Here is a 26,344-nt window from a genome sequence, read left to right on the forward strand (position 1 = left end):
TTAATTATTTCAAATAAGCAGCTGAATCGACAATAAAGTAGACCAGATGGTACATGAATGCTGTTTGGGCTTGGTTGGACCATCCAAATCGAATGGTTCTGTTTTGTTGTCCATTTTCTGGTCTTTTAGGTTTAAAACTATCAGAGGTACGTACCCCTCTTTAATTTGCAAATCGAATCCATTTTTTGTTCTTTAAGTTGTTTTAAAAAGGATTATTTCATAATCCATTCTTTTGAATTAAGAAATTAAAGAAAGACAGTGGTTACAAACAGATGTGACTTCATCAACGTTTTCACATTGATTATAACAAGTAGAAAAAGAATTTGCAGAGAAATGAACAGAAAAAAAAAAAATAAAACCAATAAAATGGACTAAACTCATAGAGGTTATAATAAAACAGAGTTAATAATCGATTTGTATATGAAGCATAAGTTCAAGTTGAGTCTCTTAAATATTGAATGGGCCGGGAGATAATAGGATTAATTTGGGCTTAGGGGACGACGACCTTTCAAGGGTGATCATGGCACGAACCATTTCCCATCTCTCTCCCAAAGTCAACTCGTACCTTACTGTAATAATTAAAAGAAATAAAGAAAAAGAATTTAAGGGTAGTAGTGGGAAGACAGTGTGTTAAAAGTCTATGCTTGGACAAGCAGAGAATTATATTAAATATACAAAGAGGTAGCGTCAGTTCAACATCAGCAAGATAAATGACACAAAACTATATATGAGTTGCAGCAAACTTACATATCCTGAAAAGTTGAAACAGGAACCGCACTAGCTCGATAATGCATGTTGCATAGGCGCTGAGACGTCCCTCCCTTGTAACATTTCAGAAAAAAAAAAAAAAAGTATCAATTAATAATGCAGAGAAGACATTGTTTTGGACTACAATTCCTCTGGCGCTTGCATGATTCTTCGTTCGTAGTGGACTTCAGATGCATAAGGCCACTTGTTTTAAGGTGTTTATGAATGACAAATTAATTAAAAGAGAGGTTAGACAAAACTAGCTAGTGGAGTCCCTAGATTTGGATATATGAAGAAAGATGCTGTGTTGGAAATGGTTTTTGGTGCATGAACAGACTCGTATATAAACAGGAGCCATGCTTCTGTTTGACTTGCACAGAAGCTTTCGCTAGCTACCAAGCTATCTAAGACAGAATTTCTGGTGTTTTTGTGTTTGTCACATATATACATTTCCCATACAAACTAGCTACAGAGCCTATTCCTACAGTAGTGTGTCTACCGTCTAGGTGTTGGGGTTGGTCAAGATGAAAGACCAAGTGTCAAGCCAGTCACTTTTCTGTCGCCTATTCAACAAGGCAAAGCCTTTCTTGGCGGTGATCTTCCTGCAGCTCGGCCTTGCAGGTATGGCTATCATTGCTAAGATTGCTTTGGACCAGGGGCTCAGCCACTACACATTTGTTGTCTATCGTAATGCTGTTGCTACTTGTGTCATTGCTCCTTTTGCTATCACCTTGGAGAGGTCCGTTGCTTTCTCTCTCTCTCTCTCTCTCTCTCTCTCTCTCTCTCTCTGTGCTGTGCATTTCTAGCTATATAAGTATATATAATAAATGTCCACTTAACTAATGGGTTTCTCGGTTTACAAATTTTAACAGGAAAGTGAGGCCCAAGATGACATACTCAGTCTTCGCCAAGATAGCATTGCTAGGCTTATTGGAGTAACTATCTGAAGCTCGATCGTCATTGATGAAAGATATATAGAGCTGCTAGTATTATCTATCTAACCACAAACTTTTTTATTTTGTCGTCTCTACAGGCCGGTGATCGACCAAAACCTGTATTACGCGGGAATGAGTTACACTACAGCAACATTCACAGCTGCCATGTGCAATATTCTTCCTGCGTTAACCTTCCTGTTGGCTTTCGTTCTGAGGTATCTCTCTTTGCTTCATTAGTTGCCAGCATCCTTAATTAATTTCCACCCAACGCTACTAGATTAAATATTTATTCTCTCCATTAATCAATCGTTTCATGACATGCACATTTCAACCGATGAGATTAAACCCAGCTGCTGCTTCTTTGGATTATTTCACAGGCTTGAGAAGGTGAACATTAAGAACGTGCGTAGCCAAGCAAAGGTGGTGGGAACTCTAGTAACGGTTGGGGGAGCCATGCTCATGACACTAATCAAAGGCCCAACGATGGACCTGCCTTGGACAAAAGGAACAGTTAATAATACAAGCCAAACAGGTCATCCAGTCCAACAAGATCCGATTAAGGGTGCTCTTATGATCGCAACCGGTTGCTTCTGCTGGTCTTGTTTCATAATTTTACAGGTATTAATTAATTAAAGTGCGATCTTTCACATCATCATTGATCACTTGATAATAATTCATTGTTCCTCTGTATTTTTCTTTTGTTAAGTACGCCATGCAAATATGTTTGTTACAGGCAATCACACTCAAGGCATACCCAGCCGGACTCTCTCTCACTGCGTTGCTGTGCTTCATGGGAACAATAGAGGGTGCTGCTGTGGCGCTTGCCATGCAATGGGGAAACACTTCTTCCTGGGCCATTCATTGGGATGCCAAATTCCTCGCTGCTGTCTATGGTGTAAGTGATGAATTCAAAGGAACCCATCACAAAACTGTTACCTGTTCAGCTTGATTTTGATTAGTGATCAAGATTTCAGCAGTTCAATCTCAACAATGAATATTAATGATTCGATTTCCTTTGTTGTTTATGGGTTAATTTGACTTAATATGTAGTTAATTGTATTGAACCCATGACTTTATGTGTGTCATAGAAAAAAAAAAGTATAACCATATTATTGACATTTCAGCTTTCTTTAATTTATATGCTCATGCAAGAATCTGGATTGGATGCAGGGAATAATGTGTTCTGGAGTTGCCTATTACGTTCAAGGAGTGATAATGAAGGAAAGAGGTCCGGTGTTTGTCACCGCTTTCAGTCCCCTTTGCATGATTATCGTTGCCATATTGGGTTCCTTCATCTTAGCAGAAGAGATGTATCTAGGAAGGTATATATATATACATATCTTATTAATTATCCCTCTACTCTCCATAATCAAGGAGGAAATTAAATAAATAAAATTCATGATTTAATTCATAGCTAGCTTGCCTAAATTAAAACATTAATTTTTATGATGCATGTGCATGGTTACAGTGTAATTGGAGCAACCGTCATAGTGGTTGGCCTTTACCTTGTTGTGTGGGGTAAGAGCAAGGATCACATCCCCTCCTCCCCGTCTACCAACCAACAGATTGCACCAGTTGAACTAAAAGCAAGTTCCATCGACACTGGGAAAGGCAACCCCGATGATGATGAGTTTGTGGGAATCGATGCTGCAGCTGCGCAAGTGTAGGAGAAGGGGTTTGTTGATTTGATTTGCTGCGGCATTGATATGATTTGCACCAATTTAATCGAGGCATCTCTTCTCTGAAGAGTTGGAGAAAGGGTTTGTTTTTTCTCTTTCTTCTACTCACCAAGTTTCATGTTATCCGTATAGAGTATCGTCTTCGTTATTTGTTTTCCCAAAATTCTCTGCAAGAGAATGCAAAAGCTTGGCCTCCTTTTTTGCTATTAATGTAGCGGATCTTGTAAGTTGTAACCGTACCAGTACAGTTCTAACTAATAAAGTTGGTGTTAAGCATGGCTAATTAAAGACTTCACTTTTGTAAGTTGTGCTCATGGATTTTAAAACTGACCCGATGACCGAACCGGTCAGGGTCCCTTACCGGGTCGAATAGTCCGGTTTGTTCTGACACAAAAATAAAATATTTTAAAAAAATTTGAAAAACGGTCAAAACCATTACAAGCTTCAAATGACACAATTTCCTCTAAGAAAAGGAACAGCATTCCTCCGAAAAGAGGTGGTGGAGATACTCAACGCAGTTTCGCCAATAAATGAGCCACCTGATTTATTTTTCTTGAGATGTGGTTGAGTTGGTATGATGAGAACAATAGGAGAGACCTGCAATCCGCCATTAGACTTGTTAATTGCCAGGGAGAGGATTCCACTTTATCCAATAGGTACTTACCAACATTAGCTGCATCTCCTTCAAGGGCAACATTCTCAAGCTTCTGCTTCCTCTGGATTCATCTCAGATGAAGGGATAGTTTTGGAAAGCTACCAGCCAAGTCCAACTGCCTCGAACCTAGCAATTCCCGCACTGCCGTCTATATTTGTGTTTTAAAACAACCCTAGACCCATAGGGGAATCGAACTGATCTCAGGGCAAATAGTATGAATTCATCATGGTTAAGATCTGGACTCCGACCTCTGAACTTCAATGCAGTGTGAATCTCTTGCAACTTAGTATTGGCTGTCCAAATGAATTACTGAGTCTCGGTGCTTCCACATATGTTCAGTGATTCGCCAAATAAATAAGCTTTTGAGTTTTGCCTACTGGTACTGGGTGATGCGGAGCTGCTGTGGCAGGTGCTGACGCTATTAATGCCGAAAGCCCTTGCACACTTAGGGCCGTGGGTAGAAGTAGAGACTAGAACCAGCATGATCACGTATTCATGCTTGAAGGGATCAAATTCTCAATGAAGCCTGGAGGCTGGAGGCTGAGATTGGTTGGTTGGTTGGAAACTTGGAATACTTGCAATGCAAGCATGCAAAATGGTTGGAACCGCTAACAAAACGTTTCTTTGTATATTCTTTTGAGTAATTTAAGGGAGCAAGAAGCATAAACAGTAAAACAGCGTCGTTACATCCATTCAACCATTCAGGTCTCTTGTATTTTCAACTCCTACGTACCCAACTTTCAACTACTTCATTCTGAAAGAGAAAGTAAGGGGTAAATTCCAGGAGAAACTAAAACCAGAGCATCCACGGAAGAGAAGCCAATAACTCATTCTATATGACCACTATAAACTATGCAAAACATACACATTCAGTGCCTTGGAAGAGAGACCAGACATCTCCCTCTGTAGCTACAAGTGCAGCACAAACGCTCTTTTTAATTACATTGATAGTTGAAACTGAAGCACGAGGACAATCCATGTCTCAGCAAAACTCTATATGCATTAAAAGTGTGAGAAACATCACAATATCCCAAACCATTTCAATTTCCACACTGATTCGATAATACTGCCGGAACAAATGTTTCCTTCTATTCACAAAATTTAAGGATTATCCTACCTTATACTTTTTGCATAACGCACACCTAAAAGACTTCACTTTGAGATTGCTGTGCTTCATCCTTTCCAAAGATTCGTTGAAGCTCACGCGTTGCTGCTTCAAATGATGCTGAAAATAAAGGCAAATGAGCATGTGACTAAGTGAGAACAATGAAGAAAGCCATCTTTCTTAAAATAAGTGACCATATAAAATTTCTTTTAAACCAACAATGTAATCAAATAGGAGTTTCCATCACCTTTCCAGATACGGAAAGACTTCTGATTGATTGGGGAACCCGTCACAGTTTGAATTGCATCAAACAACAAGTTCTGTGGCGTACTCCTTAGCTCTTGGACTATCCCATAAATAGTCTTCCCATTATCAAAAAATATGTGATTATTTGGGTGTTTCGTTTTGCAACCAGCATGGCGCTCAAATTCATATGCATTCAGCACCTGAATGATCATTAAATCTGTAAATAATTGGCTGATAAATTTGTTCAAGAGGAATGGTAAAAACTGCTGTTGTAATCCTTTGAAATGGAAGCTACAATTACTGGCTTTTACCTTAGAGAAATTACATGATTGACAGCTGCACAAATATCCCGAACCTTTTATAACTCCACGAAGCTCCTTCTGACAGGAAGTTAAACAAACAAGTTATTAAACACAAACTAACATTAAGTTAAAAGTACACAAGAGTCACATTTTACCTCCCGTGACCAGGAAATATACTTCACATGGACTCCATCAAGCATACCCGTTGAAAGCAAGCTTTTGACATTTGAAGGGAAGTTATTTGGAGCAACCTTCTTTGACATTTTTATCTCCATCTTGTTCTTAGTAACAGTTTCAGTTACCCCAGATGTATTTTGAGCATTATTTACAAATACATCTACACTTGTATCAACTAATTCTTTTTCATTGACGGTCTCTGTCTCTGATGTTTGAATGGAAGATTGACTCATTAGCAAGTCATAGCTGCTTATAAGCCTGCCTGAGGGGTTTGTGTCAGTTTCTTCATGAAAGCCAGTGAAAGATATAGTAGTGGAATCACCCTTATTATAAGGATGACCCATTGAGATTATATTGTTATCCCCCTTGTTGAAGATGTGACCCATTGTTATTGTACCGTCATCTGCTTTGTTGTAGATGTGACCCATTGTCATAGTATTTTCATCCCCCTTGTAGGCATGAGTCATTGACATAGTATTCTGATCCTCCTTATTGTAGGCGTGGCCCATAGATATGGTATTATCATCACCTTTATTATATGCATGACTCATTGATATGGTATTCTCATCCCCTTTATTGTAGGTATGACCAATTGATATTGTATTCTCATCCCTCTTATCATAGGTGTGACCCATTGATATGGGATTGTCATCCCTCTTATCATAGGTGTGACCAATTGATATAGCATCGCCATCCCTCTTGTCATATGCATGACCCATTGAAATGGTATGGTCATCCCTCTTATCATAGGCATCACCTATTGACATGATATTGTTGTCTCCCCTATTGTATGCATGTCCCATTGACACAGATATGCCATTGTCAGAGTCCTTGACCTGATTAATTTTGACCTTTCTGATACCACCATAGCTGAGGCACGATGCAGGATCTTCCATTGTATGAGAAATAGACAAGCCAACAGAAGGATCATGTCCAAATTGGTCCTCAAAAACCTTTCTTCCCATATTGAGGTGCCCTGTATTGACAGAAAGTATGTTCCTAGCACCAAAGTTGATAGCCCTTGCTGGCTCAGATCCAAATAACCGGTCACCAAACTGGCTCGGCACTGATTGGAAACTTAAAGTGTTATCCCATGGAGAAACATTTATGTTTGAAATTCCCGAAATTGACTTACTGTTTGAAGCATCTATTGCTTGCTTCTTGTTGGGAAACAGTTCCGGTTCCGTAGGATCTACAAACCAAGGGTGAGCACGCTTTGGTTCAATTCTGGAAGAATTATCGTAAGTCATCTCACCATCATTTAAACACCCAGGACCTTTTGCCATCCAAAAGCCCTTGCTCTGGAAAGACTGGTATAAACAATTAATTAATAAAGGACCCACAAAAGACAAGTCACTTGATTACGGAACATAGCTAGTTTAAAAGAATACTGATAAGTCAATTATGTGGTCTAGTATCAAAATCCATCCTTAATCACTCCACCGACAATCCTGTTCATCCAAATGGATGAAGTGTCGCATGGACTCTCCTAAATGGATGAAGTGACAATATCATACATTTGTTAGATTTCAACAATCCAATGGACTCTTAAAGGATACTTCTATGTGACATTTTTCTTTTTCTCCTTGCTCATTGGTCATAAATGAACAGCTAATGTACACAATCAATGCCATTTTTCCTATAAAATATTATTAAGTAGCAAAGCTAATCTTTAGACCTTTTCCTACAGGGTTATAACAATAAAATTCAAGTAAATATGATGAACTAACTTAATAGTTTGTACTTATCTATACATGTTCACAAGTTCTTGTTTATTCATCTTAAAGGATCATACTCCTTGGCATCAGAATTTGGTTCCTGCATCTGCGTCCAAATTTGAAATAAAATTAACAATCCATATACTCATTTGAGAGTGTGCGGGATGGGCCATCCTGGCATCCAAAACCAGGAAGTCTACGCTTTCATATTATCTCTTTCCAAACCAACAAGGAAACACATAGGATTGGCATTGACTCTGCTTTTAGAAACCACTCCACTATGTAGTTCAAACTAGAAACTCTAAAACACTAAAACCCTCATTGAGGAGGGTACTGGCAACACCTGGAGGCTGCAAGGTAAACCCTTTGCATTTGTTCCATTATGCAACAATAAGTATCATTGAGAATTATAGTGCTCAAAGAGCAGATAACGAAGTTACCCTTCAAAGCAATCAATTCTTCAAGATCCATCCAGCCCTGCAAAAGCTTGATGAAGTGTAGGAGTATGTAGCTATGGATATTTATGATGCATAAGGCATTGTTCAGAAACACTATCTCTAGGACAGAGACTAACAGTTTGTATTTCATATAGATCAATGTAAATACTGTGACACTTCAAAATGCGAAGATTACTTGTATGAGATGCATAGACTTGAACATTTAATCATTCTGGTCAAGCACCATGAAACATCTTACCATTTATCTTTTCATACTTCCAAAAGATGGTGGCTCAGTATAGAATTCATTATGTCCCACTATAATTCTATCAGTATAGAATAAGATCAGGAGGCATCCCACTTTTAATACAGTCGAACTCATTCTAACACTCTGTACCCATCTCTTGGCATTCATATCTCTATGTATGGTGGCTCTGGTAGTGAATCCTCTTCTTGCTTGACTCTTCAAAACTAATCTACTTCTGGCTTGGGAACTATTGCACATCACCGATTCCTTTTACACAATAGCTAAAGACTCTTCAGAACCCAGTGGCAGGACTAATACCCAATCTATAGGTTATTTGTAGGATCACACTCAAACAACTTAATAGAGAGCTTTATCCTAGCTTCTCCTAGACCATTATTTTATTTTATTTTAATTTTTGAGTCAGCAACAACTATCAGAAAGATGTTATTGACCAGGGTGAGATAGAAAACGCCAACACTTAACTATGTGGCTCAAGATATGGAGACAAAAACATCATGAATGCTGACCACACAGCAAAAATAAATATAATGATACAATCACTATTTAGGTTCACTCATACAGCCTTCTACAATATGGCAAAAATCCTTCTGCTTTCTTGTCCAAAAAGAAATGAAAACATGGAAAAGGGAAAAAAAAATACAGAACAAAAAGATGGAAAAAAGTAATGCTCCTTATTTCCTTTCCTGGTGCATCCATCTTTCTTTGAAAACTTATTTGTTGTAAATAGTTCACATTGTTATGCATGTAAAACCATATCTTCCAAAATGTGGCCAAAATCCCCTCATTTCATAAAAGAGTGCAGGCGCCTAATGCAGTCTCAATGGCCTTAACTAATTTCCTTGTTATGTATGATGCCTCATAGCAGTCATTGATAAGGACATATTTGAGGTATAGAAAGCCACACTCCCATAACATGATCAAATTTCTTGCTTATGCAAAATGCAAGCTCTTAAGTGAATCTCATAACCCTAGATAACAATGAATTTCCACGTTGCGCAAAATTCCTCAATACCAAGACAAATTTCCAAAGAAAAAAGCTCCCTTGTGAAGGCTATTCTGATTAATTCCTTCTTTTCAATGGGTTGAAGAATCTAGTAACTATAAAAGTCATTAAGAGGTATTGACAACAGCAATGTTTCCAATAAAGGAGCTCAGCAAATGGAAGAGGTCCATACATAATCCTAACATTTAACTCCATTTTGCTTCTATACCAACATGTTGTCCACATCATGCAATCCAAAGAAACTCAAGCCTCTACTCTGTAGTCACCTGGACAGGCGCCTTTTTTCATACAAGTCATGGCATTCACTTCATGCCTAGATGAGGTAATTGACAACTATGGCAACTTACCTTTTTAGATATATATGGGACAATTAATCATTAAACAATTGAAGAGAAAGGAGAAAGTTATTGCCATGAAAGATAAGGATTAGTGGATACATAATAAAGTATCTTAATTAGAAAGCAAAAAGAATTTATAATGAGAAAGATACATAACCAAAAATCATCACCACCACCATAAAAATTTATGGACAAACAATGGACGACAAAATTAAAAAGAAAAAGAAAAAAAATCCAGTCCCCTTATCCCAAATATTGGAAGTCATCCCCTGTGGAATGTACTTGGTAGTTATTTCCCCTTAAATTCATGAATGAACGTTCTCAATGAAAGAATGCCAACCAAATCCACAGATTAGGGCACTGAGTTAAAGACTACTTTTGGAATTAAAAACAGGCAAAGCCAATAATCCAATCCAACTGAGTATTGCTAATCATGCATGATGTCAAACATCACATTCCTCATCAGCTGCTCAAAGAATCCATCAGGGCAATATGGTAAGAACTATCCCCACCAAAGTCTCTGGGAAATCAATAGTAGCTTCAGTCACCTCCAATGGAACTAACAATATGGTATTCAACAAGAAGAAATTGTCCAAATATATGCTTGTATATTTGCAAGCTAAACCCAAACTCCAAAAATGCTGACAACTTCAAGAGATAATACCATAAGAAGTCTAGAAGATCTAGGAACTGCTGAAGCGATTGCCCCTTCATGACACATTTTCTAAACCCCATGGATTGTATCTGCATTTTGTACTCCATGATCTTGTAATAGCAAAGGAGAGTTACTAAATAAAATATATAATAAGACACTTGAGAAGGAAACAAAATGTCCATCGGATTTAGAATTCATATTAAGCTCTACAGTTGTGAGTAGAAAATTTTTGGGCCACATGCATGGTGCATTCCACATGGACATGATAACATCAAAAGAACCATCTGAACCTTAATATTGAGTACAAAAAACTCCCTTGATCTAGAATTTCATACAGACACCATAACTACAACACAACATTTTCAAGAAAGAAAGCTTTAATTGTGTTATACCATTTTCACTATTTTGCTTCAAAGCGTGATTGGAACTCCAAACGGCACGATCAAATCAAGTTATGAACCTGGAGCTTTCCTTCGCCAGTCTACGACAAGGATAAGCAGATAAGTAAACACAAGCCCTCGGGTCAACACAGTCGCACTCCAGGACGACCGATGGAAACTCGAAAAATGAATTCGTTTAAGCTGTGAAGTTTTGTTGTAGTATGGGTTGCGCTTCGATAGTGTAAGTGCGGCCTGATAACCGCTACAGCCTCTACTAGAAGTCACTTGGACATCAGGATCGGAGCTTATTCTCGTCGAGATCACTGTTGAGCTTAGAGAATTGATCGAACTAGTGCCCGATCTTCCTTACTATCTACCCGTCACCTGCAAAAGCTAATCCATGCATGTAAATTCACCATTCCATTTTCAACTCGAACCAACTCGTTTTACTTCATGGCAGTAAGTTTTGAAGGGTTTATCGAATCATAGATGTCAGACGGCAGAGGAATTTTTAAGGATTGATTTATTTTATTTTTATTTTTTTGGAATAAAGTGGCAAGAGTAGTGATGCCCTAACCCTAAACGTGGAGAAACGGTGATATAGAAGAAAGAGAGTTTGTCGACCAACTGTACCTTCGATACAGGGCGGGTAATTTGAATAAATAGATAGTCTCCGGTTAGAGATTGAAGAACTTTTCCCTCCGCTCTTCACCGGCGAATTTGAACCGGAGCAAGTAAGTATCCTTGGATGCGAAATTGGAATGTGGGTTTTATTTGGGAGGAAAAGATATAAGATGGCACTCTCCACGACTACAATTAAGAGTTTCTAATCCAGACCGTACACGTATGCAAGACATTGATTCATCCGGACCATCCATTAGTCGTAAACGTACTGAATGGTGCACAGCGTCATAGCCCAATTATCATGCAGCGGATGGTGCAGGAAGGCAAGACTTCAGACCAATCTGCTCTATTTGGAAACTGGGAAATTGAGGTTATGACTTAGTTACGACAGGGATTAGGAACTGTTGGATGGGAATATTTGATAAGGTCTATTATTTATGTGCGTTACTGAAATTCGAGTAGCGAGTAGGGAGTAGCGACTAGCGACACATGGGAGAATCAGAAAACATCAGGACCTTTTTTTTAGTTTTTATTCACCAAGACCAAAGAAATCCTCGGTTTATTGTCGTTTTCAGATGTCATTGACAAAAATGTCCGTGAGTATTTTCGTATTACTCACGTACCAACTAGTAAGTAGTAACTCTATCTTCTTGGACAAATGATCAGAAGCTTCATTAGCTTCCCAATCATATGATGGTCTACGGTTCTGCTTGTAAATACTGGGTCCACGTGACGTCAGTTCTATCGAGCATGAGTCCCCCACTCGTTGGGCCCACCTATTGGGCTGATGCGGCCCTTGATGAGCGGTCAGTCTCATCAGATTCAGAATCTGGAGTCTAATGTTAATGTGGATCGGATTGGATTCGGTAAGGGCATATCCTATTCGATCCGTTAAGAAAATCCGACTGATCCAAATTCAATAAGGATCCATCGGATTTTTAAAAACATGATTTGAATTCGAATTCAACTAGAATTATATTTATATATTGATGGAGCGCAATCCGGTGGATCCTAGCTGCTAATGATCTTGCCTCTGACTGGAGCAAAAGGTGCCTGAAACGGGAAAGGAAGCGAATACTCTCCGGGGAGGAATCCGGTGAGAGTGCTCCGAAGCTCAAGTTAATATTTTCTCAAAGGCAAGATAAAAAACCAGATGGTACAAAGTTATCACGTACCTTCATTCTTGGGGGGAAGAGGGCCTTTTATAACCACTTCGCGCACTCACTCCCAAACTCCTGTCAGGTCAGGTATCATTACCTCTGCACTTCTTCCAGTTCGGGTGTCATCACCTCTGCACTTCTGCCAGTTCGGGTGTCATCACCTTTGCTGGGGCAGACAACCGTCACTGCTCTCTTTGTTGGAGCCGTCTCTGTAACTGGAGGTGGCGGTGGCAGGTGGCCGTTGAAGTGCGACTGTCAAGCATCAGATCCTAAGTCAGTCAGGCGCGCCGCCTCAAGATACGGACTCCTTTGGTGTCAGGTACGGTTTTTCAGTTCGACGGCCTGGAGACGAAGTGCCGGAGTGGTGTGCGAGGTGAAGTCTTGAATTCGGGTAGAAGTGTGGCCTAAACTGCCCTGGGGTGGGCCAGTTCGGGTTGCTGCCCTTTGCATTCCTCGTAAGGCTCGGGGTCAAAGGGAGAGTTCGGGCTCTTTTTGGGGAGCTCGGACCACGGGTTCCTCTTCTCGGAGCTCGTGCCTTGAGCGTACTGTCGTGCCAAGCTATCGCTTCTGCCAAGTCACTCTCGGTTGCTTCCATGTGTTGGGTGGCCAAGAGGTCGGGCCAAATCTCCCTCCATCAATTGCCCCCCACTCCTCGTGCTAGGGCAAGACCCTTAGCGCGGGGAGTTCGCGAGGTGACGGGTGGATTTGACCCATACTTCAAACCGGTTGACTGATAGCGTGAAGTGTACGTACGTCAGGAGATTTTCGGATTCCTCGAGCGCCAAAAAGTCAGAAAACGCGTCAATCCGTCTTTAAATGCTGGGAGACGTGACGACGGACGTTATTTCAAATTCAAAAAACGTGCCACTGCTGCCTTTAATGCTGGGAGATGTGCGTCGGCGCCGCTTCAATTTCCAAAGATGTGCGGCCAGTCACATCTCGGTCTTAGGAGGTGTGTAGTCAGCTTGATCGTGAGCTGTTGGATTTGCCTCGATCAGAGCCGGTGGTTTTCGGTCACTGTGGGTATAAATAGTGGGGGACCCCCAGTCGCTTTCCATCGCCATTCTCCTGCGTTCGCTTCTTGAGCTCACGTCCAAGTTTTAGCTCGCGTCAACCTTCCGTAGTTCGTTAGCTTTTTTCGGGTGAGTCAGTACTTTCTTCCTGGTTTTCCTTTCCTCCCGATGTCTAGCTCGGACAGCTTAGATATCTTCTTGAGGGGGTCAGATGCAGGTTCCACGAACCGAGTTGCATCCCCCGACAGCCTTAGTGAGCCCGAGGTAGAGCTCGGGGAGAGCTTGAGGAAGAGTTCGAACCTGTAGGCCGAGTCGCCTCGGGTAGTTTGGTGTCCTCCTCCCGTTGAGGTCGGACGTTAGACAAGTTCGGGTCCTCAACCATGATGCCTGAAGGGCTTTACTCCCTTATCACCCAGTTCAACATGCCCGGGGAGTATACTTACTTTATACCCTCGGGTGACTTCCCTTGGGAACACGGTCCTGATGAGATCATGATATTCCCGGAGCAGCTCGTCGTCGGGCTGCGCCTACCTTTCCACCCTTTTATCGTCGAGGTTATGAACCACTTCGGCATCACCGTCGGTCAGCTCCACCCGAATTCTATCCGCAATTTGGTTGGGACTATCTCCCTCTTTTGCGAACACATTTTGCCTTTAGACCTAGAGATCTTCTCTTCTATTCTCATGCTTAAGAAGCAAGCGGGTCCCCTCCCGGGCATAGGTGGGCGCACTACTTGTCTCCTCGCCCGGGGTTCAAGATTTTACACGATCTTCCCAACAAGGTCCCGGCGTGGAAACAGGACTACTTCGGGGTACGAAGTGCAACGGGGTGGCCGTTCCAAACCGGGTGGGGGTTGGCTGCCCCTAACCCCGGTGTTACGCTAGATAGGGAGACGGCGAAGGGCCTCCGAGACTGGGCCCGGCTCAGGCTAAAATGCCACCATTATCTGACGGAGGACAAGCTCATCCAGGCCGGCCTGAGTTCGGGTAGGTTCTTTGCTCAAAGGCTTGCCTTTGTTTTGCTTTCTATTCTTTCGTTTTCCTGATGTCGAGCTCTTTTTGCAGGTGTGATGGACGCAGAAAAGACTCGTGGTGGAAACCTGTTTCATGCTATGAAGAGGAGGAAGCGAGTTGCCAAACGGACTCGTGCCGAACTGCCTCGAGATGCGGAGCCCGAGGTACCGAGCTCTCCGCCAATGGATCCACCTAGAGAGCCTGAGATGGCCCCTCCAGTACAAGAAGCGGCAAGGGCCCCTTACGCCGAGGCTGCTTATACCCGGGTTGGGCCTTCAAGCTCGGGAGGCCAAGGCGAGTTCAGGAGCGTGCTGTCGCCGAACCATGCTCTTCAAAAAAGTAGGGAGGCCGTTTATCCTGAGGAGGTCGCGGCATGGGCCGAGCTTCCTTTGAACCACGTAGCCAGGTGTGCTGCCTCTTATGCCATGGTGGTAAGTCAGCGACTTCTTGTCGGGCTCCTTGTCATTACCTTTCTCGCTATTACTCTTTTAACATTGTCGTTATTTTTCTTTTTGGCAGGTGAACTCCTCCATCCATGCTTTAGCGGCCCAAGCGGAAAGGAGCTCGAGGCGGGCACGAGCTACCGAAGAGGCTTCCCGCGCTACTGAAGCGGCTTCTCGCGCTGCACAGGCCAGGCTGGTGAGGTCTCAGAGAGACACCGAGGCCATGGGAGTGGTGGTGAAGCACATGGCGGACCTGAGGCTGAACTTGTAGCATCAGGTCGAATACCTTCAAAAGGATATTAGGGAGAGGACTAAGATCTTTTCTCAGGTTATCGAGGATGCCAAGAAGAAGGCCGTCGATGACTATATCGCCTCGTTGCGCTTTGACGACCTGATGGTGGGCTCGTACAGAAGGGGTTTTAGACTGAGCCGATGGATGATTAGGAACACGTACCCCAAGCTCGACATCAGCGCCATAACCACTTTGTGCATTACTCAGGAGATGGCCAACACGGCTGACGGTGAACCGGATTCTGAGGACGAGGCAGGACCCTCGGGTATCGTTGAAGTGCCTTCCGAGGGTGAGGAAGATGTACCTCCGGGCCTGTGAGCTCACTTTTGTTGTGTTTTTTTTTTTTTTGGAATGTGAACAAAGTAATTTGTAATGAAATGTTCTTTTGGTTAAGTGTTGTCGTTTTCTCCTTCTTTGCCGAACTGACTATATTGTTTTGTCGAGAACCATACTCAGCTCGTTGTTAGCGCTTTGCCTCGTCAACGCTGAAATGAGATACCGAGGACCCTATCAGCTCGCTGTTAGCGCTTTGCCTCGTCATCTTGGTGCTAGCATTTTGCCTTTGCTTGCCCACGCCGAGGTCCTTGGTAACGACTTAGTCCACCTTGCTCGGTGATTTATAGGTAGTATCGTCTCAAGTTAATGACGTTCCACGCTCGGGGTACTTGTTTGCCCTCTAAGGTTTCGAGCTCGTATGCTCCCCCGAGCGCTCTCTTTACTCGGTAGGGCCCTTCCCAATTCGGTCCAAGTTTGCCCATGCCGGGCTCGGGTGCCATGATCTTACGGAGAACCAGGTCGCCGACACGGAAGTTCCGCTTTTTTACCCTGACATTGTAGTACCGAGCTACTCTTTGCTAGTATTCTGCGGTCCGGATGTATGCGAGATCTCTTATCTCGTTGAGTAGATTGAGGTTGGTACGTAGCTCGTCTCCGTTTGTCTGATCACCGTATGCTTCTAGTCGCAGTGTAGGTACTTCGATCTCCACCGGGATTACCGTTTCAGTGCCGTAGGTGAGGTTAAAGGGGGTCTCTCCCGTGGCGATTTTTTTCGTAGTTCGGTGAGCCCATAGAACACTTGGTAGCTCGTCCGCCCACAACCCTTTAGCTCGGTCCATTCGTGCTTTCATCCCGCGGAGGATAGCTCTGTTCATAACTTCTGCTTGACCGTTTTGCCTGCGGGTGCGTGACCGATGTGAAGTTCTGTCGAATCCCCATATCTTGGCACCATTTCTGAAATTTGATGTCCTCGTACTGTTTGCCATTGTCGGAGATCAGTACCCAAGGTAACCCGAAGCGACATACTATGTTCTTCCAAAAGAAGTTCTGTACATTTCGAGTTGTGACTATTGCGAGAGGTTCAGCTTCTACCCACTTTGTGAAGTAATCTATCGCCATCACTAGGAACTTCCTCCCACCTGTTGCTGACGGGAATGGCCCCAGGAGGTCGATGTCCCATTGCGCAAAGGGCCATGGACTAGTGAAATACTTGAGGTCGGCGGCAGGCTGATGGTGGATATTGGCATGCTTCTGACACTTGTTGCATTTTCTGACAAGCTCGATGGCTTCTGCCTTCATCGTTGGCCAGTAGTACCCTTGTCAAAGTGCCTTCTAGGCGAGGGCCCTGCCCCCCAAGTGTCCGCCGCACAGTCCTTCATGAGTGTCACGGAGTACGAGCTCGGCTTCGGCAGGTCGCAAGCAACGTAGGTAGGGGAGCGTGTAGGATCGTCGGTACAGCCGTTCTTCTATTATGACATATTTGGCTGCCTGGCGTTGCACCCTTCTGGCTGCATTGCGATCCGCAGGGAGGGTTCCGTGTAGCAAGAAGCTCGCGAGTGGGTCGATCCAGCTTGGCTCTGCTTCAAGGACGGGAGCGACCTCCTCTACCCCCCCGAGAATGCTAGGCCGAGGTAAGTCCTCTATGTACACGGTTCTCATGGCGTTGTGACTGGTGCTCGCTAATCGAGATAGGGCGTCGGCCTCAGTGTTCTCTGACCTCGGGATTTTCTTGATGAAGTGTGACTGGAAGTTGAGCAGAGCCTCCTTTACCTTTGCCAAGTAGGCGATCATAGTTAGCTCGCGTGCTTCGTATTCTCCTATAACCTGGTTGACCACAAGCTGGGAATCGCTGCAAATAACTATGTGTTTCGCTCTTACCTCTTGCGCTAGGGCTAGCCCGGCTATCAATGCCTCGTACTCTGCCTCGTTGTTGGTTGCCGCGAACTCAAAGCGTAGTGCGTATTCCAATTTCGTGTCACCCGGGCCGCGCAGGACTATTCCAGCCCCGCTGCCCTGTTGGTTCGGGGAGCCATCTACATGAAGGATCCAGGGCTCCTCATCCCCGTTCGCGTTTGGCCTAACTAGGAGAGGTGACACCCTGGCTGCTACCTCACGGGGTTCAGACTTTATTGGCCTGGGAGCTCTGGACGCACCTGAACTGGGGATCTCGAGCTCGATCGGCCTGGGGACTTTGGAGTTGAACGTGCACTCGGTGATGAAATCTGCTAAGGCTGGGGCTTTAATAGCAGTTCGTGGCTTATACTGGTGGTTGTACTCGCTGAGCTTGATGGCCCACTTCGTCAGCCGACCGGAAACGTCGGGCTTGAGTAAGACTTGCCTCAGAGGTTTGTTAGTCAAGACAATGACAATGTGAGCCTGGAAATATGGGCAGAGTTTCCAAGCTGCAATTATCAGTGCGTAAGAACTTTTCTATCTGCGGGTATCTCGTCTCCGCTCCCTGCAAAATTTTACTAACATAATAGACGGGTCGTTGGACCCGATCTACTTCTTTTATTAGTACCGAACTTACCACCTCGTCGCTTGTCAAGAGGTACAGTTCTAAGACATCGCCCTCCTCGGACCTGGTTAAGACCGGCACACTAGCGAGGTATTTTCTTTAGCTCATCGAACGCGAGCTGGCAGTCTCGGGTCCATTCGAACGCTTTGCCTTTAATTGCCTTAAAGAAAGGCAGGCAGCGGTCTGCCGACTTGGACATAAAGTGGCCCAGGGTGGCTATGCGGCCATTTAACCTTTGGACCTCCTTCAATTTCCGGGGCGGTCTCATGTCTATGATTGCCTTAATCTTGTCCATGTTGGCCTCAATGCCGCGCCAGTTAATGATGTTCCCTAGGAACTTGCCCGAAATGACACCGAAGATACATTTGTTCGGATTTAGTCTCATGTTGAATTGTCTCAGGATTTGAAATACAAAACACAAATCGTGTATTAATTCGTGCGAGAACTGTGTCTTGACGACCATGTGGTCTACATAGCACCCTATCTTTGTGCCAATTAAGGGTTGAAACAGCTTATTCACAAGCCTTTGAAAGGTTGCCCCAACATTTTTTAATCCGAAGGGCATAACCTTGTAACAGTATAGGCCGAACTCTATGATGAACGAGGTCTTTTTCTCGTCGGCCAAATTCATTCTGATTTGGTTATACCCCGAATAAGAATCTAAGAAGCTCAACAACTCGTGCCCCGAGGTCGCGTCTACCAAAAGGTCGATTCTGGGCAGTGGGAAGCAGTCTTTTGGGCAGGCCCGGTTCAGGTCGGTGTAGTCGATGCACATGCGCCACTTGTCGTTGGCCTTCTTTACCAGAACGAGGTTGGCTACCCAGCTCGAGTAATGGACTTCTCTCATGAAGTCGGCTACGAGAAGCTTCGCGACCTTCTCGTCGACTGCTTTCCATTGCTCCGGGGCTAGGTTGCATTTCTTCTATCTAACGGGCCTAACTTCAGGATCGGTATTAAGTTTGTGAGTTATAAGGATGGGGTCAATACCGGGCATATCGACCGCGGACCAGGCAAAAATATCTAAATTTTGAAGTAAGAAACTTACCAGTTCGAACCGTAAAGGTTCCTGGACGGAAGCACCGATCTGGGTCCGCAGCTGAAGTTGGGATCGCAACCGTTTCTTCTATGGGCACAACTCGTTCTTCGCCTTGCTCTGTAGGCCGCTCTAGTTCGAGGTCGTCGGCCACCTTGGTTTTTCCCTTCAGGGCGGCAACATAGCACTTGCGGGACTCGAGCTGGTCACCCCGCGCTACTCCCACACCGAAGTTTGTAGGAAACTTCATTGCCAAGTAGTAGGTGGAGACCACTGCCCGTAGGACATGAGTGATTGGCCGCCCTATTATGGCGTGGTATGGGGAGGGGGTTGCGACCACTAGGAAATCGTGGTTGAATCTGACCGCACAAGGCCATGTGCCGACTTCCACAGGTACTGTCACTTTCCCGAGGGGCCTAACTTCCTCTCTGCTGAAGCCCACCAGAGGAGTGTTTGCAGGCTTCAACTCGCTTCCCCATAACTGAAGCTGGTCAAACGCCGACTTGAAGAGAATGTTCGTCGAGCTGCCTGAAGAAAATCGGGGGGTAGTGAACCCCTCATGCATCGTCTTCCGTGAAGAAAATCGGTTCCTCTGCCTTTGGCCTCTTTGGAGGGTTCTGCTCTTCTCGGGCAGCTTCGCGAACTAACGCCCGGGCCGCTGCCGAAGTACAACCCTCTACTACCGAACCTCCTACTATCACGTGGATGGTTCCCCGAACTGGCCTCTCTTCCGGAGGCTGTCTTTGCAACTGTTCGACCGGCCAGCTGCTGGACTCGGGAGCATCCTTACCATGCTCCCCTTGCCGACCTGTCTTATTATTATTATTATTATTATTATTATTATTATTATTATTATTATTATTATTATTATTATGTTGTACAAAATTTCTTAAGTACCCGCGACGGATGAGTTCCTCTATCTTGTCGTGGAGATTATTACAATGTTCGGTACTATGACCGTGGTCTCTATGGAAACTGCAGTACAAGTTCTTGTTCCTCTTGTTTGGGTTCCCTTTTAGGCGAGGTGGCCATTTTACGTACGGGGCGTCTTTCATCGTCATCAAGATCTCAGCCCGCTTCGTGTTCAAGGGTGTGTAGTCTGTCCGACTTGCCATGGGAGCTTGCATTGGCTGGCTCGATTTCGGCGCTCGAGCTGGATCCTTCCAGTTGTCTCCTTGATTGGGGAGTTCTTCTCTCTTTCTTTTCTCAAACCCACCCCCAGTCCTTTGGCTGATCTCCTCCTTCGTTCGCATGAAATTGTCTGCGAGCTTAAGGAACTCAGCAATGGTCGCGGGCTGGTTGGCCACTATGTGCCACTTGAACTCCTTGTGTGTCACCCCCATCTTGGTCGCCGCGAGCTGAACTGCGGGGTCCGGGCATGGGATCTGTAGGCATGCGTCGTTAAACCGCTTGATGTAGCTGCGGATGGGCTCCCCTTCCTTTTGGACCATGCCGAGGAGGCTCTCCTCGGTTCGGGGGCACCGCTTGCTAGTGACGAAGTGCACGGTGAAAACCTGCACGAACTGGGCCCAGCTCCTTATTGACCTGGGGGCTAGGTTCCTGTACCAGGTGCGAGCCACTCCTTTGAAGGTGGTAGTGAAGGCTATGCACATACAGGACTCGCTGTCCTTAGCCAGGTGCATCTGGGACTGGAAGGCATCGACATGGTTGCTGGGGTCAAAGGACCCATCATACTTGTCGAGTGGGGGGAGTTTGAAGTCTCCGGGCGTAGGAACTACAAGGAGTTCTGATGACAGGGGGGAAGGGACTGAGAGGATAGGGGCAGCCTTTACCCTGTCCGAGCTCGCTTCTTTACCTCGGAGCTTGGACAGGACGCGGGTTGCAGAGTGGCGGCTTCGTCGGCGGCGCCTCTGCTGCTTGGAAGGCCCGGCGTTGGCACTGCTTGCCTCGGTGTTCCCGAGCTCGATGTGCCCGGACTGTTGGAGGTAGTCCGCGGCTGAGGCGCTGAATCGGTTTTCGGTGTGCAGGGGCCCATCCTGAGAGCGCCGAGGTGATACTAACTTGATGGATCGGGTTCCTGGTCCACCGGCACGTGGCGAGGCGGGGGCAACCGCTCTCTCTCTCCTGCTAGGGGATGAGGCATGGCTTCTAGAGGGGCTCCGAGCCTGGGAGGCCTGAGCTTGGGAAGTCTCCTGATGGGGGCGCCCGCTTTGAGGGGAGGGCTTGGCTCGCCTAACGGCGGGGTGTCGAGGTGGGAGTTGCGACTGATTTTGAGGCAGTTGAGGGAACTACTGCTGGTAATGGTATTGGGATACATGGTGCAGCATCTGCTGCTGGTAGATTTGATGTTGTTGAAGCTGCTACATTTGGGCTTGGATGGCCCGCATGCCATGCACCAGGTCATCAAGCTGGTTCTGGATAGTTGCCGGGGGAACAATGGTTGGTTCAGTAAAGGTGGTTCCAACGGAGGGAGGAAGGGGGACGTTTATGGCAGGAAGATTCATGGGCACCACTGTTCGTGGCGCATTCAGGCTGGAGATCCCATCCACCGAAAGGGGGATGGTGAACTGTCCGATGCACACCACGGGAACTTGTACTTGTTCCCCAGTGGCGTTCATCTCCGTGCTACGTCCGGCATTGCTGGAAGAAGCCATGGGTGCTGGGGTTTCTTGGAAAAAAGGTGCTATGAAAGTTTTAGAGGGAGGCTTTTAGAAGCGTTCCCACAGACGACGCCAATTGATGGAGCGCAATCTGGCCGGTCTTAGCTGCCAGCGATCTTGCCTCTGACTGGAGCAAAAGGTGCTTGAAACGGGGAAGGAAGCGAGTACTCTCCGGGGAGGAACCCGGTGAGAGTGCTCCGAAGCTCAAGTTAGTATTTTCTCAAAGGCAAGATAAAAAACCAGATGGCGCAAAGTTATGACGTACCTTCATTCTTGGGGGGAAGAGGGCCTTTTATAACCACTTCGCACACTCACTCCCAAGCTCCTGTCAGGTCAGGTATCATTACCTCTGCACTTCTGCTAGTTCAGGTGTCATCACCTCTGCACTTCTGCCAGCTCGGGTATCATCACATCTGCTGGGGCAGACAACCGCCACTGCTCTCTTTGTCGGAGTCGTCTCTGTAACTGGAGGTGACGGTGGCAGGTGGTCATTGAAGTGCGGCTGTCAAGCGTCAGATCCTAAGTCAGTCAGGCGCGCCGCCTCAGGATACAGACTCCTTTGGTGCCTGGTACGGTTGTTCAGTTCGACGGCCTAGAGACGAAGTGCTGGAGTGGTGTGTGAGGCGAAGTCTTGAGTTCGGGTAGAAGTGTGGCCCGAACTGCCCTGGGGTGGGCCAGTTCGGGTTACTGCCCTTTGCGTTCCTCGTAAGGCTCAGGGTCAAAGAGAGAGTTTAGGCTCTTTTTGGGGAGCTTGGATTGCGGGTTCCTCTTTTCTGAGCTCATGCCTTGAGCGTACTGCCGTGCCGAGCTGTCGCTCCTACCAGGTCACCCTCGGTTGCTTCCACGTGTTGGGTGGCCAAGAGGTCGGGCCAAATCTCCCTCCATCATATATGTAATATAAAATATAGTAATATATAAATAATATATCGAATATGTATATATAATATGTAAATAATATAATATATAATATTTTATAATTAACGGATTGGATCGGGTCACGGTAAATTGAATCAATCAATATTCAAATTCGATCCATTAAATTAACATATCAGCTTTTTCAATCCAATCCAATTTTATTAGAATCAGAAGGGATATCTGAATCCGCCTCTTAACTATCCGATTCGGATCGCATGTGATCCGACTTATTTGCAGCCATAAATGTGGATAAGAAAAAAAAAAAAAAAACACTCTACAAAGCCACTGAAGTGTGTAGATAACGTCAAATACTGGCAACAGGCCTAGACAGTTTGGTCATAGTTGTTGGGTCACTTTCAACTTTCACTAAACGAACTTGTCATCTCCTGGCAAATTGAGAATGACTATATTTGGGCCATGGTCCACAATGTGTCTAGCCGAAATAGTAAAATTTTGTCCTCGAGGCTCAATTTGGAAAGAGTGTATATACCAGTGTGTACAGTACAAGATGTTTTTCAAAAATTGTATTTACGTTGTATAAAACCTCAGCTGTAATGGATTCATAGGCTGAATTTTATATTTTGGGAGGCAACTGGGCTACCCAACAGGGGTAGCTCCTCCAAACCCTTAAACCCCTCAACCCCCCTTTTACGGTAGGGAGTTCATATTAACTCCCCACTCAATACGCCCAACATATTTATTTCTAATGTTTTCAATCCGTCGTTGATTTAGTTGATCAAATTGTTTGAATTGTCATTTGGCTATGATTTCGGGTTTAGTTCAGTCAAGACCTGTTAGATAGTCAAAAATCATTCAACTCAACCAGTTTGACCCGGTAATCCGGTAGTGGGTTGCACAAGTTGATGCATGCAAAACTTTCAAAGGTCATAACTTTGTATTTTGATGTTTCACATGGGTGATTTTTTACTTTTTGATTTTGGGTAACTTTTCAAGATCTATATTATAGAAAATAATATATATATATATATATATATATATAATAAAAATATTATAATTCTTAATTTTTTAAATATCAAATAAAAATATTTTTTTTTATATATTTTTTTTTGAAATTGAACTCGAGCTTATGAGTTTTTTACTCGATTTGAGCTCGAGCTCAATGTTCTAGCTTGAACTGAGCTCAATCTCGAGCCTTGTACAACATTGGTGAGCCGAGCTCGAACCTTGTACTATTCAGCTTGGCTCGGCTCGAATCCACCAGTACCTATAACTAGGGGTGTCAATGGACTGGTTTTGGGTTGGATCCCATCCAAATAAAAATCAATTTGGATGGATTGGACAGGCCAACAAGACATTGAATTGGACTAGTCCAAACTTAGTGGTATAAAGTATTTATTGGATTGGATTGGACCTAGCCCATCCATAACCTACTTATATTGGATTGGGTTGGATTGAGCCAATATCTGGTCCATTGGTATAAGATAAGAATATAGGTATCAATGGACCAGTTTTAGATTAGAATTAATCTAATTAAACTAAAAACAAATTTGAATAGATTGGACGGTCCAGACATCGAATTGGACCAGTCCGAAATGGTCTAATATTCATTGGATTGGATTTGGACCTGGTCTATTTATAATGGAATCACATTGGACTGGAAAGGATTGGACCAAATCCAATCCAATTTCCCTAGCTACACCAGACATTACCAGCTAGCATACAGGCACCTTCAACAGGGTGATTTTGAATTTTAGCCAAGGCTTGCCCAGTCCATGTGCAAGTCATAGTTCTTTAACCTTTGTGAGATGAAAGCCAAAGGCTTACTGTACGTTATGTAATCGGTGTAAAATTATATTTTACCGTTGAATTACATCGATAATTGATATAATAAATACATCAAAATTTTCGATGTATTTATTACATCTCTCTTCTTCTTCTTCTTCTTCTTCTTCTTCTTCTCTCTCGTCGCTCTCTCTCTCTCTCTCTCTTCTCCTTCTCTTCTCTTCTCTTCCTCCTTTTTTTTTTTTTCTTCCCGTTACCGCCGCTGGGAAACATGTAACCAGTTGCAGCGGCATATTTGAACGCACCTACGTTTTCCATGGGAACCGGCTCCATGGAAACCATCACTGGCTCAACAGAAACAGTTCCATGAGAACAGAGGTAGAAGCTTCATCACCGGCTCCAGCAACCACCACTCTAGACATATGAACGCGCAGCTCGGCCCCGCCAATTGGAGAAGAGGCTCTCATCCAGTCAAGCACTCTCAGCTCGGCGTTGTTCACGTGGGCAGGTATAACCTCGTAGCCCACACGTACCCAACCAGGAACAGCAGTGCAAACAAGTCCGAAGCCACCGAAGCAATGGCGACGTCGGCTACCCCTATTTGGAGGTGATACACCAAGAGGAAGCCTGTGGGTACAAGGAAGATCGCCCCGGCCAATGACGCTAAGGTGAGTGGGTGGGTTAATCCTTGCGCCCGGAGATAAATGCAGACTAGATGCAGGAAGGATCTGGTGAGGAGGTTCGGAAGAGAGAATAGAAGATAGCTCTGAGTGAGATTTGTGATTTTAGGATTCTGGTGTAAACAAAGAAGCAACTTGGACATGCTGAGCCAGAGAGGAGATATGGGAATTGAGGAGAAGAGTAGAAAAATTACAGAGCGATGAAGGGTAAGGGCCAGAAGCTTGGGACACTGAGCTCCAAATGCTTGCGCACATAGAGGTTCCATGCCCAGTGATTGACCGAAAAGGACAGAGTAACCGGTGATGTTGGCGAAGGCTATGGCAAGGGAGCTAGCAGTAAGTTGTATATCACCGAGGTGGCCCAGGAAGAGCGTGAGTAGAGGAGGACAGGATGAGACTTGTTCAGTGTAGAGACGATGTCTCCATTGACGCTTACCAGATATACTCATACGCCAATGATTTTACACCGTTTTGCCAAACGCACAAGAGTATAAAACATGCATTTGGCCGCTTTAGTTTTTACCATCATACATTTGAGTGTTTAATGAAGTTTTGTATTTACACCGCTTCCAAACACAACCTTATAAAAGAGTGGTGCAACAACCTTCCTTTTTTTCAAATGAAGACTTTGTGAAGGATAATAATAGAGGAGTGACTAAAGGGGTGACCCATAGAAAAATAAAGGGATGACACCCGTCATTAATCATTACTCAAGAAGTACATGCCACAATTCACAAATTAAAGAATATATATATATATATATATATATATATATATATATATATATGCTATATATTCCCCTAATCACGTCCCATGGATATATGTTCTATAAGCCACAAAAAATATGCTATCGTCCAACGATCCCCAATGAACATAATAAAACATACCAGTGATGGACATGTTACAGCACTAGCAGCTCCCATTGCTAGCCTGTTCATGCAGCATTGAAGAGTCAGGGAGTGCTATGACACTAGTCGCAGCAACAGATGTGCCATCCTCCGCTACTAGATGCCTACTTTTTCTAATCATAGTAGTACTATTTATATTGGGTAGTTGCCTGAGTCATCTCTTTGCTACATGGAGAATTTTGTGGAATATAAACAAAAATCAAGTTTACAGAAACCAAATGAACATATGGTAAAAGATAAGCAAATAACTGGCATTACTATCTCAACCAAAGTTTTAAAGCATTACATGCAAATAAATCCATCTTTTCCTTTGAGTGGTGTGTCAACACTATTTATAGATGTTTTTCTGCTTAGGGTGAATTGTGTGGGTATTTTCTCCTACATGTGTTAATGGACCAGGTTTAGATTGGAACCAATCTAAATTAATACCAATTCCAACAGATTGGATAGTCCAAATAAT

At 44.3% G+C, this 26,344-nt stretch overlaps 2 protein-coding genes across 4 annotated transcripts; one reads left to right on the plus strand and one right to left on the minus strand.

The window, feature by feature from the left end:
* The first annotated feature begins 1,111 nt into the window (after positions 1–1,111).
* Positions 1,112–3,641, plus strand: LOC104594610 (WAT1-related protein At2g39510-like). Its single transcript, XM_010254980.3, has 7 exons — positions 1,112–1,486; positions 1,620–1,682; positions 1,781–1,897; positions 2,060–2,300; positions 2,416–2,577; positions 2,853–3,004; positions 3,151–3,641. The coding sequence occupies exons 1-7, from the start codon at positions 1,272–1,274 to the stop codon at positions 3,347–3,349; spliced, it is 1,149 nt and encodes a 382-aa protein (XP_010253282.1). The 5' UTR covers positions 1,112–1,271; the 3' UTR covers positions 3,350–3,641.
* A 1,179-nt stretch (positions 3,642–4,820) lies between these two features.
* On the minus strand, positions 4,821–11,436 carry LOC104594611 (uncharacterized). Of its 3 annotated transcripts, XM_010254984.3 has the most exons (7): positions 11,279–11,436; positions 10,658–11,029; positions 6,982–7,156; positions 5,825–6,912; positions 5,679–5,747; positions 5,369–5,567; positions 4,821–5,241 (listed from the first exon to the last, which is right to left on the minus strand). In XM_010254984.3, the coding sequence occupies exons 2-7, from the start codon at positions 10,658–10,660 to the stop codon at positions 5,159–5,161; spliced, it is 1,617 nt and encodes a 538-aa protein (XP_010253286.2). In that variant the 5' UTR covers positions 10,661–11,029; positions 11,279–11,436; the 3' UTR covers positions 4,821–5,158. The 3 variants fall into 3 exon arrangements, with proteins under 3 accessions (XP_010253286.2, XP_010253285.2, XP_010253284.2); XM_010254983.3 differs by having other exon boundaries at positions 5,679–5,744; positions 5,825–7,156; XM_010254982.3 differs by having other exon boundaries at positions 5,825–7,156.
* Between the last annotated feature and the right edge of the window lie 14,908 nt (positions 11,437–26,344).

Source organism: Nelumbo nucifera, chromosome 2 (assembly GCF_055504915.1).
Source record: "Nelumbo nucifera cultivar China Antique chromosome 2, China Antique-T2T, whole genome shotgun sequence".
NCBI classification, from domain to species: Eukaryota; Viridiplantae; Streptophyta; class Magnoliopsida; order Proteales; family Nelumbonaceae; genus Nelumbo; species Nelumbo nucifera.

Excerpts from the sequence above, each read along its gene's own strand:
- LOC104594610 (XM_010254980.3), top strand. The coding sequence starts at position 1,272 with ATGAAAGACCAAGTGTCAAGCCAGTCACTTTTCTGTCGCCTATTCAAC. Across the intron at positions 1,898-2,059 it reads CTGTTGGCTTTCGTTCTGAG|GCTTGAGAAGGTGAACATTA; the intron begins GTATCTCTCTTT and ends ATTATTTCACAG. Across the intron at positions 2,578-2,852 it reads TCCTCGCTGCTGTCTATGGT|GGAATAATGTGTTCTGGAGT; the intron begins GTAAGTGATGAA and ends GATTGGATGCAG.
- LOC104594611 (XM_010254982.3), bottom strand. Across the intron at positions 5,748-5,824 it reads ATATTTCCTGGTCACGGGAG|AAGGAGCTTCGTGGAGTTAT; the intron begins GTAAAATGTGAC and ends ACTTCCTGTCAG. Across the intron at positions 5,242-5,368 it reads GTCTTTCCGTATCTGGAAAG|CATCATTTGAAGCAGCAACG; the intron begins GTGATGGAAACT and ends CTTTATTTTCAG.